This window comes from Physcomitrium patens, chromosome 1, assembly GCF_059467195.1.
Source record: "Physcomitrium patens ecotype Gransden chromosome 1, ASM5946719v1, whole genome shotgun sequence".
Taxonomy (NCBI): domain Eukaryota; kingdom Viridiplantae; phylum Streptophyta; class Bryopsida; order Funariales; family Funariaceae; genus Physcomitrium; species Physcomitrium patens.
Genome location: NC_143410.1, coordinates 19977286 through 19987843, shown reverse-complemented (window position 1 = coordinate 19987843; position 10558 = coordinate 19977286). Strand labels below are relative to the sequence as shown.

At 45.5% G+C, this 10558-nt stretch overlaps 2 protein-coding genes across 7 annotated transcripts; one reads left to right on the top strand and one right to left on the bottom strand.

Annotated features, from left to right (window-relative positions):
- On the top strand, nt 1–6529 carry LOC112289861 (uncharacterized). Of its 2 annotated transcripts, none has more exons than XM_024535533.3 (10): nt 1–610; nt 847–2391; nt 2642–3014; nt 3187–3379; nt 3511–4035; nt 4181–4359; nt 4519–4744; nt 4929–5486; nt 5641–5723; nt 5870–6529. In XM_024535533.3, exons 2-10 carry the CDS (start codon nt 1035–1037, stop codon nt 5937–5939), a joined length of 3564 nt encoding a protein of 1187 aa, XP_024391301.1. In that variant the 5' UTR covers nt 1–610; nt 847–1034; the 3' UTR covers nt 5940–6529. The 2 variants fall into 2 exon arrangements, with proteins under 2 accessions (XP_024391301.1, XP_024391309.1); XM_024535541.3 differs by having other exon boundaries at nt 2–610; nt 3514–4035.
- A 207-nt stretch (nt 6530–6736) lies between these two features.
- Nucleotides 6737–10558, bottom strand: LOC112289876 (two-component response regulator 24-like). Of its 5 annotated transcripts, none has more exons than XM_090252634.1 (6): nt 9623–10558; nt 8433–8625; nt 7914–8261; nt 7648–7827; nt 7335–7484; nt 6737–7226 (listed from the first exon to the last, which is right to left on the bottom strand). In XM_090252634.1, the coding sequence occupies exons 4-6, from the start codon at nt 7783–7785 to the stop codon at nt 7011–7013; spliced, it is 504 nt and encodes a 167-aa protein (XP_090108760.1). In that variant the 5' UTR covers nt 7786–7827; nt 7914–8261; nt 8433–8625; nt 9623–10558; the 3' UTR covers nt 6737–7010. The 5 variants fall into 5 exon arrangements, with proteins under 5 accessions (XP_090108760.1, XP_024391342.1, XP_024391333.1 ...); XM_024535574.3 differs by having other exon boundaries at nt 7621–7827; nt 9623–10557; XM_024535565.3 differs by having other exon boundaries at nt 7621–7808; nt 9623–10557.

The following is a 10558-nucleotide window of genomic DNA, read 5'->3' as shown; positions in this document are numbered from 1 at the left end:
GAAACTAGCAGTCAACTCTGTGTAGGTAAATCACGGAAGCTCGGAGGAGCGCGTATGCTTTGCCGAGCACCAGTTCTGGCATGGCGATGGTGGTCCAGCGCACGGAGGCAGTTTCATTATTCATTTTTCGTGCTTCAACCCTCCCGGTTTAGAACCGAGGAGGATGCTTTGTTATTTCAAGTAAACGTTCAGGAAAGCTGGATCTCGGGAGCGATCAAGCTGGTTCTGAGTTTGAGCCATGATAGGGAGAAGTTCTCTTGAGAATGTGCATTGCTTGTGTGCCTCTGAACCAGAGTGAGTGGGGATGCGGCGAGTGTAGGTGTAGTCACAGGGCGTCTCAGTTCACGGTCTTGTGGTGGGAGCACCTGATTAGTGGTTGCAGCCAGTGTAGCAGGCTTAGCATTTCCTCTCTCTGGAACCTTCAACCTGCCGCGCTTCAGCAATTTTCTCCGCGAAGGAAGTCACTAGTTTTTGTGCCATGCTGAGTGCGCGGTTCCTAGACGAAGGATTTAGTGAGTTAGCTACTTGTCACAAGATCACTTGCTGCGCTGTAAGGCTGCGGACTGGATCTTCTTGCTTCGCCGACCTGGGCCACAATTGAATCCATTTGGTATGTTGGACTGATGATTCGCATCCCCCAATTGTGAATATCTAGAGTCTGCTGTGAAGGTTAGTGTGTAGCGCTTCATGCTAACTTCATTGTCAGTTTATGTGTGTGAACGGGAGTGAGTTTCATTATGTGGATAGCGTCCACATCTGGAGAAAATGCTTTAGCACCGCATCGATCCAGTTGCCAAAAATTATAATTTTTTTTAATGTACAACTAATTTCTCATTGCCTTTTCAGATTTTTTGACGGAAAGCGTTCAACCCAACTTGGAAGAGGAGCAAACGCTCTAATCCGAATCCTAGATTGCGAAAGATCTAGTGTAAAAACTAAAATTCTGCGAGCCGTACCTCATAATTGCTTCCAACAGCAGTTTGTCGTCTACACAACAGGCCCTGTGCAGTTGATTATCATCAACTTTTGAAGCAATGGCGGGTTTGAAGGTAAAGGATTTACTTAGTGAATTAGAGCCCTACAGTTCCAGACAGTTTGATCTGATGAACCCTCTGATGGATCTCACGTCCGATCACGAGAATACCATGAGGAAGTACCTCGGTTTATCAGGAGGAGAATCTTGGCCTCTGCTGGCTGAGTATTTGGGAGTTGCGTTGGCGTTTGCAGCGCTAGGCGCTCTTATACGAGATGCACATGGCACCGCAGTGAAAGAAGAAGTGAACGATGATTTCCAGAAACCTCAGAGACCAGCTATCCAAACCATGCTGAAAGGGGCGATGGAACGGCTGCAGTATTTAGCCCAGAACGCGCAAGACCTAGAAGAGAGACTGACAAACTGGGATCACGTGAAGGCAAGTTTCGTGCAGAAATTAAACACTGCCGAGGAAGAGATCAAAGAATTGAGGGTCAGAAGGGCAGAGGATGCCAAAGCCAATGACAAAGTCGCGCAAATATACGCTACTCGAGAACAGGGATGGAAGTTCGAGAAGAAGAAGCTGCGTCATGAGATCGATATCCTGAAGAAGGATCCGACTATTCAAGAGGCAAGTGAACTTCACACACTTAAAGCTAGTCTGCGAAAGAGACAATGCGAAGGGTGCGATGCTAAGAAGAGACGGATAAGAGAGCTAGAGAAGGCCATTCTAGAGAAAGAGGATGTGGCGTTGACGGCAAAGGAGAATGTACGAACCAAAGGTGAAGAAATTCGTGTGCTGACCTCTAATCTTGCAGCTGTTACTAAGACTGTCGTCCAGGTGAATGAGCAACTAAGGATAGAGTTGGCTAATTCAGCCGACCGTGAAACTATCCTTGATGAAGTCAGAAACAGGCAACACGAAGCCGAATGTCAATTGGCGAAAGCGGTAGAGGAGCTCGATAACACCAAAACACACCTTCAAGCTTTGAGTCTAGTAACCGAAAAGCATTCGGAAGTGACTCGGAGTCTCATATCTGAGTTAGCGATACTCCGGCAAGAGACTGAGGACAAGGATGTTATGATCTCCACCATGCTGGAGCGTTCAGAAGTTGAGAAACAAGAGAAAGAGGATCTTGCCCGGCTTATTGCGGGTGCTCAGGCAGGAAAAGAACTAGGTAACGCTCAAACAACTCAATGGCGAAGAGTAGCTGAGGATAGTACTCGGAGAAACCTCTTTGCCGGAGTTCCATATGCGGGTAGGTCCGGACATCGGAATCATCGCAGTTTAGGAAATCCATCAGAGCTGGAGGAAGTTGCAGCTCTTCAGAGATTTCAGCCTTGGGAGATAGACAGTCTTCTCGCCCCATGTAGCGCAGGTTCAACACCTAATGGGGCCTTGTTGCCAGGTATTCAAGGTACACGCTTTGAACAATCCTGCATGTCACATCTCCTCGTAACTTGCGTATCCTTTCCGACCGCATGATCAGATTTCAACGTGCTACGCGTAGCTGTTTCCTGGAATCTTGTTGGTTGATCGGTCCAAGATTCGTTGGATTTTCCATGTCGTGAATTAATGAGTTTTTCAATAGCAGAGCAGTTTTTCGCAATAGCAATCGTTGGGTAGATTTTCGTGGTATTCTAATGAAGAGTAACTATTGAAAGCAGATCCGTCATCAGATCCGGAAATTGTCGCAAGGTTTGAGATGGTGAAGCGGCGGCAAACCATGTACCTAGAGGATAAGCACTGGACTCAGATTGAGAGTTTTGAAAGGCAACTGCGAGTCAAAGACGAGAGGCTATCCGTATTTAGGTCAAAGCTAATAGCTCTCGAGTCAGAACTGGCTCAATCACGGAAGGAAGGAGATGAGTGGGATTCTTCAACAGCTGTGGAGGTTTGCACAACGGGAATCAAAAGCAAACAAGTTGGATCAACCTCGCCGAATCTTATGGAAGTTCTCGAGCGTGCGGTTTATACCGGAGAGGCAATGACATATCAAAGGTCATTGGAAAAGCTACTGATTGAGCTTAAAAATGTCACGTAAGGCTTAGCTTCAATCATACTCAAATTTGGATTACATTCCGTGCTATTGAACGTGAGATGGAACTGTGGGGATATTCATGAGACTGCACTGGTGGTTCGCTTGTTCTCATCCTCGATCACTGTCCTGTTTTTATTTCCCTTTGATTAAGCTTGTGTTTTCGCCGTGTAGGGACAAGCTTAGTCAGAAAAATGCCGAACACAACTCTATCGTTAAGAAGATGGCCGAGAATGCTAAGGCAGACCTTCAAAACAAGGATATGCAGTTGACTGATCTGCAAACAAAGTTGTGCCAAGTGCAGCAGCAGCTTAATGAAGTCAGATTGGCTAATGAAATGTCTTCATCTCAAAAATGTGAAGAGGAGGTAAATAACATTATCCATCGTCTGCTACTTCCTGTATATTGGTATTGTTTTGATCGTGTACTATATGTTGAGATTGGGACCCGCTGTTGTCGAGGAACTAGAACTGATTGCGTCAATTTGTTGTGATTAAGAAGTTTTTGGCGAATATGGGCTTGTTCCACGAACCAAAAACAGAAGATGTTCAGTTTTCCTCTCCGTGCTACGTTGTGGATTCAAGAATGAAAGTATCTGAACGGCGACTACACACCGAAGAGTCCGCCCTTCAGGAGGACTCTGCCTCTGCCTCTGCCAAACTGCTCACTAAGCTGAAAGACATGTGCCTGAAAGAGGACAATCCCCCGGCCTTAGTGCGGTTTCATAGGCAACTGGAGTTGAACAGCTCCGATGATTTTGTGTTTTCGTCAGATGATTGCTGGTTGATCGCTGAACCAAAGACAAGTGAAATGTTGTCGGGATCACAGCCAGAAAACGTGTCTCATTTCGTTTGCGAGGATAAGGGTGTCGTTATTTCGAAGAACTCTCCACAATCGCCGTGCCAAAGGGACACGATACCTCTAGGAATGGGGACGAATCCACAGAAGACTGTCAACAAGCAACCTTTAAGCCCCCAGGCAGGGACTTATTCTTCAATTGTGGATGAAGCCGTTTTCACACAGGTGAAGCCTACACCTTTTTCTAATTCTAAACATGTACTGGAAGATGATGCACTTCCAATTTTATTCTGTCTACTTACGTAGTCATAGATTCATATGGGTCAACATGCATATGAACAATTGCTGAGAGAACGTGGATGACATGCAGGCGCCTTCGAAAGGCAAGAAAAGCACGCGACCCGCCAGACTTGATATGTTCGACGTGCTAGAGGATCACAAGCCTCAACGCATCTTGTTCCATGAGCCAGAAGACTCTCATATTCCAATAACCAACCCCACTTTCGTGACTGAAGAGAGTGAGGATCAGTTGGCATTGGGTGAAGCTAGGTGATGCTCAGCCGTTGTTTTTGTGTTCACGCACTTGCAACAGCATAGCTGTAAACTAGTTATTTGGTTTATATACAACTTCGTCTGATTCCGCCGAACTATTTCAGGGTTTAGGTTTGTCTTGAAAAATGTCTCCTCACCTTGGTTTGGTACACACAGGACTACGTCGCGCACACGAGAAGACATGCAGGTGTTGGGATTGGCTTTGGAAGTGAAAAGCATAGAACAGAAACTTTCAAAATTGAAAACCTCTACTGTAAATGCTCAGCCACCAGCTCCGCGACCAGCAAGGAGCGTCAAAGGTTCAGTTCAACAGATGGGTGAAAAACAAACGAATCGATACTGTGGACTTGCAGGGAAATTTAGTCAGTTTGCTAAACAAATTGTAAGAACCGTTAGTCACCTCAATGCCCGTTTCCTACAATGGTGCATAACTAATGTTCACTTCCTCGTTTTGTTCCCTTATTATGAGAAAGCTATATTGTTGGAAAGCAAGAAACAATAGTTGGAATGCCGATTAAATGTTTCCTCCCTTAACTCTGCTGACTTGTTATTGTTTGTGCTTCTAGGGGTTGACAAAATCTAATCGGAAAGTGGCAGCGAATCCCCCGATTGAGGTGAAGAAAGAATCGTCTCCAGTCCTCCAGTCCGATCTATGTTTACGAAAGAACCCTTTGTTCTTTCAGGAAACTTCAGCTTTTGAGCTTGCCTCTCTTCACAAAAGGGCGGAGACAGTCGGTAGAAATCTTGCTGCGATAAAAGCCAAGCTGGAGAGGGAAAATAGTCTAGGTTTTTGTAAGGACTACAAGCCTTCTTTGCATAGTAAGGGCAAGTTACTGGACACTGTCCGAAGTCATCTCTTTCAGGTTCAAGGAGCACTTCGGAACTCGAAGCCAACAAAGACAACGTCTGCACCAAGGTCGCCTTCACTCTCGAAATCGAACCAGTGCACTGCGCCCAAAGCTCTAACTCCGCGCAAGCTCTCGTCTACAACTAATCCATCAACGCCCTCTGGAAAACGATATTGCTCCACGAAAACATTGACACCTCCTGGGCGGATCACTTCGTCCAAACAAGCATCGAGCCCTCCCGAGCGTTGGGCAGGATCTGCTACCATACGAACACCTGTAAGGGTTTTTTTCGCTTTGTTTGTGTGGACAATTCCAAATGCGATCGGATTGCGCAGGTTTTATTTCCATGCTCTATTGCTGAATTGAGCAAAGTTACCACTCTTGCATTGCTTCAGAGTGTAAGTTGATTGAAGGACTTGCACATGTGCAGCCCAAAACCACGATGAGAGAGCTTTTGAAGGACGACTCCAGGACCAGGGCTGCCTTTGGAAGGCGAGAGACCAAGCCAGCAATGTACAGATTCTCAATTCCTCAAATCGAGAGCAATTACATTGATTATTGTTCGGCCTGGTTGACAAAGTTTCTTTTGAATTAGATGCGCATGGGTTCGTCCTCTGCTGTTTGCTAAACTTCTCTATTTTGTTTGTTCTTATTATCAGGCATGATCAATGGACAAGAAAAACCTACACCCAGGATTCACTACGAATGGACTTGGAGCACCTGCGATGAAAAGGCATTTGAAGACGTTTGCAAGTGTGTGAACCTTCACCCAGAATCAGCCCGTGATCGATGGGGGCAAGTCTTCGTGAGGTGTGACACTAGGTTCTGGAACACATGCTAACAATTTTGGAGAGAAGTGGCGACCACAGATGACTAACCCTGTGTTAAAGAACACAAACTAGTCTTTCCTCGAGTGAAGAGAAAATAAGTTCATCAACCACGTGACCACCAGTGAACTTCAGCAGCCGCTCTCGGCCGTCAAGCTCTTTTGTAATCTTTATCTCAGAAGAAATCTACGGGGATGAGAAAAGTGCAACCGCGGATGAGGAGGGCAAACCATTTGTGCGGTGAGAAGATGATTATTAGGGTACAGAAGGCAAATCACTGTCGTATTCTAAATTGTAATTACACTAATACTGTAGGATGGTACATGCAGGTGCCGCATCTGATTTCTTTGTTGGAGTATCGTCCTGTCCCTGTAGACAAGTGATCTGGTACTATTCAATGATTGTTGAAACAAGGATATGTACAGTAGCTTTAGTAACTCCAATCAAATGTAAATTTGCTATATTAGCAAAAGCAACTCTTTTGACAGAAAAGGAATGATGTTCTCTTCTTTGATGTATACAATAAGTGAGCTAGCGAACGATGTGTTCTAAACATTAGAACAACCCACAGGTACCGTAACACACTTCAAATATGAAATGTGGAAAATACCACTATACCAACGTGCAATCTAATATTACACTATGAAAAATACAGTTGTAAACATAATAACACTGGGCTTAAGCAGGAAGCGGAAGTAGTGAGATAATCTGGACAATATTATAAATATCTCCGTCAAATTATCAGTAGCGTAGAAAAATCCCCAGTATCGTCAATGAAATTACTTTACAACCTCAAGGAGGGAAATTAGACCTCCAATTGAGGAGCACTGATTTCAAAGGAGCGCAGGACACCTAAAGTAAGATTCATTCTCATCTAAGAGGGGCTTCTCAATCGGCATCAGTTTCATGCTCCTTTGTCCTGGTCTCATAAAAGATCTACAGTGGAATTGGAATTCTAAAATGTACAGCTGACCTAAACCCACCTCGAATTTTTCCCGACCCATTCGTCTAAAGCCCTATGTAGAATCCCTCTTGTCACTGGTTTGCTAATGTAATCGTCCATCCCCGCTGTTATACACTTCTCTACTTCCCCCTCCGCCGTCGCTGCTGTCAACGCCACTATTGGCACGTTCCGTGAGATGCACCCTTTCTGCCGCACCATCTTCGCTGTTTCAAATCCGTCCATAATCTGCACAACCAAATAACTTCATTACATGACAAAACTGATAGGTCAAATGAGTCGTCTGTGATGGCCATCTTAAGGCAAAAGACAGGGTTGATAGATGCAGCAACTCACTGGCATATGACAGTCCATAAATATAATGTCGTAGTCGTTCGTCCGTCCTAAGATTTCAATAGCTTCGACACCGTCGTTGGCTACGTCTACCTGGCACCCCAAATTGTTGAGTAGGCGTTGAGCAACCATTTGATTCACTTTGTTGTCTTCCTGTAGTGCCAAGGATACATATTAGTGACCTTTGTATTACAACACCGAAGACAACCAGACGTGCAACGAACAAGAGCTAACAATAAATTAATACCAAAAGGGGCAGGTAAGCGATTTGATTAAAAGAGTTTTTTACCACTACAAAAATCCTTGGCTTTCTTACAGCAGTAATCTCCAATGTTGAAATTTGTGAAGTGGAAATATTCAAGGCATCTGTCTGTTGCTCCAAAGTGATCTTGCTTGTTGATGAAGCGGACACAGGGCTCTCATGGGAGGACCCCGTTGAGTATCTCCCATTCATAGGCGCAGAGCGAATCAAATGTCCTGCACATATGACATAACACTAGAGACGTCAAATCGTTTAACTCCCCCACGATGATTTCTGCTACAAAGGCACTAAAGCAGCAAACAGTGTCGCACATTTCGAACCTGTATCTAGTGTGAAATCGGGTTTGGTACGAATCAGCTTGGTTCCACCAGACAAAGCCACCGACAACGCGTCTCGTAAGTAGGCTTGCCGAGGAGGCCTGCTGAAGCAAGCGCAACAGCCGAGCTCCACTAGGACTTTTTGAGAGGGAAGGCTCTGCCCCACGTGACCCAATATAATCAGCTGAGGTCCTTTGAAGCTTGGTATCCCTAGTGACGCTTTGCGCAATTCGTAACCGAAGTGTTCAACTAACGCCCGATCCACAATTGCCACTTCACAAATTTCAACATTATCTGTCGGTCTTCATGAGTAGATTGCGAAAAATGGCCGAATGCAAGTGCCCACACACTCTGCATCCCAAAGAAACTCAACCAGCTCTAAGTCTGCAAGTGTCGATAACCTAAATACCTAACACATAAGAAACTCAATGGTTTCTGTATGATGGAATACTTCCAAAATAAAATAAGAAACACCAAAATTAAGAATAAGTGAGTTTTGAATAAGACAACTGGAAAACTCACGGGCAAATCATCTGGATGAACAAAAGAAATCCATCCCAAACCAAGCAGCTCCCCCGGTTCAGAGCCAGTCATCTCATGGTACGCGGAATTTGCATATATGTTCTTAGATTCATGGTCACATATGAAAACCCCCCGCTGACCAAGCCCACCGGGAAGATTCATCCTTCACCAATTTTCGCAAATCTTATAACTCCTGGAAGACGAAAAGGAAATTTGAGGAGAGGATTTTCTTATAAAAAAACGTAATCGAACATATGTGATTCTAACTTCCTCAACCCTTCAAAGATCTAGTACATAACTGTTTTGAAAACCTGATATCGGAACCAATAACATAATAAGATTTCTGAGCAAAGTCTAAAAATCACGTCCACACTCATTGCATGAGATCCAGGTACAATGGTGCAGACTATCCCTTCTACACTTAACCTGCACCGTTCATTCCTGCCAAGCCCTAAACTTGCGCACAAATTAAGAATGCCCGAGTAGAAAACCAATGTAAACTCCACATCTAGTAATCTCGAGTAGGACGACACGAATCTATACAAAACCCAATAATTCAGACATATGCTTCTTGAGAGTAAACTTTCTTTCGCCATGCTTTAATTATCTAACTTGAAACCAATTTTGCGTGATAAATCCCTGCCAAAAGTGCACATTCTTCGCAAGTGCCATTACGGAAGTCCTGAAATCCGGGCAGTAGAAAACCCAAAACATGCGCCCACGCCCCAGTGTAAATAAACCTGTTTTGCATGCTCGACAGAGCACAACTGCACTTCCTGTAGGGATGCTTCAAAAGACCTCTACGTCAACGTGTACCTTGCCACTGGTGTTTGGACAAGCCCAGAAACATTGAATTTCTAGGACCTGGATATTTGAGCGGATGACTATGAACGTCTGCAAACGGAGCTGAAATCTAATCACAAAGACGCCGGTCGGAGTGGACTTCTCAGGATGGCCACCCATCGTTTCTTCAACGGCAAATGCAGCTACCTACAGCAAGCTCTAGCATATCGAAGGGGAAGAGTAACCCCGCAGCCATGGATTCCGTGAATTTAACCTCCCAAAATAAGAATGTGATTTATTAGCTGGAATCTGATAATACTCTGGTGTCCTAGATCAGTCCTTGGAAAACCGATTGACCAATGTAAATGCAACAGGATTGGAGGCCGTGGAAAGTGAAAGTAGCTCACCGTACTACTTCGACCCTCAGTTTGAATTCGCATACTAGCAATATCCTTGAGCCTCCGCGTCCCCGGAATCATTAGTTTCCATCAATTTATCCTGCTGCAAATGCTCCTTATATTACACCTACTCTGCTCCCCTAAAAGATGGCTCAACATATGATCCTCTTTCCCGCGCTCATATCACCGTCTCAGCTGAATCCTCATCCTAAGCATGACGCCCTGAAACCCTCAACCCCGTCGCTCCTAGACTAAAACCCCGAGCGAATTGAGATTGGATATATACACTAAATCGAGCTGTTCACCTTGTAAAATCTACATCCACCACGCAGTGCACACAAAAATCCCTTGAGTAGCCAATACTGAGCCACGCGAGAAACCTGTCCCCGTGCCCGCAACAACATCGATAATGCATCGCCCACACTTCTAGCCTCCCGTTCCTACCGTCCCTGCACACTACAAATCAGCAGCTCCACCGCTCCACCCCTCAAAATCCACGTCCTCGCTTTAAACGAGACCAGTATCGCAACCCACCACCGACCTCGGGCAACAACAGTCCGCAACGAAGCACGTCTCCCGACAGGACCTTTCACAGCAGCAGCTCCTCCTCCCTCTCCTCCAACGATCGCTGCAGTCGCAATCCACGCGACTGCTCGCCGTAACCACGCACGACCCGCTCCTGTCCAAACAGGAATCCGGGGGAATTACCTGGAAGAACCCAACTTCAGCTTCAACGCAGCCGTCACCTCCGCACCGCAGTCTTCCTGTACCTCCTCATTCGCACCCTCCTTATCCCTCCATTGCTCTCCCTCGCTCTCTTTCCCTCTCTCGCTCTCACACTCTCTCTCGCTCTCTCATTCCGTTCCTCACTCGCAGCTTCATCACCCTTCTCGGCTGGAGAATCTCGGCAACGGCGACAGTGTCAATGATCACCGCCCACAACTT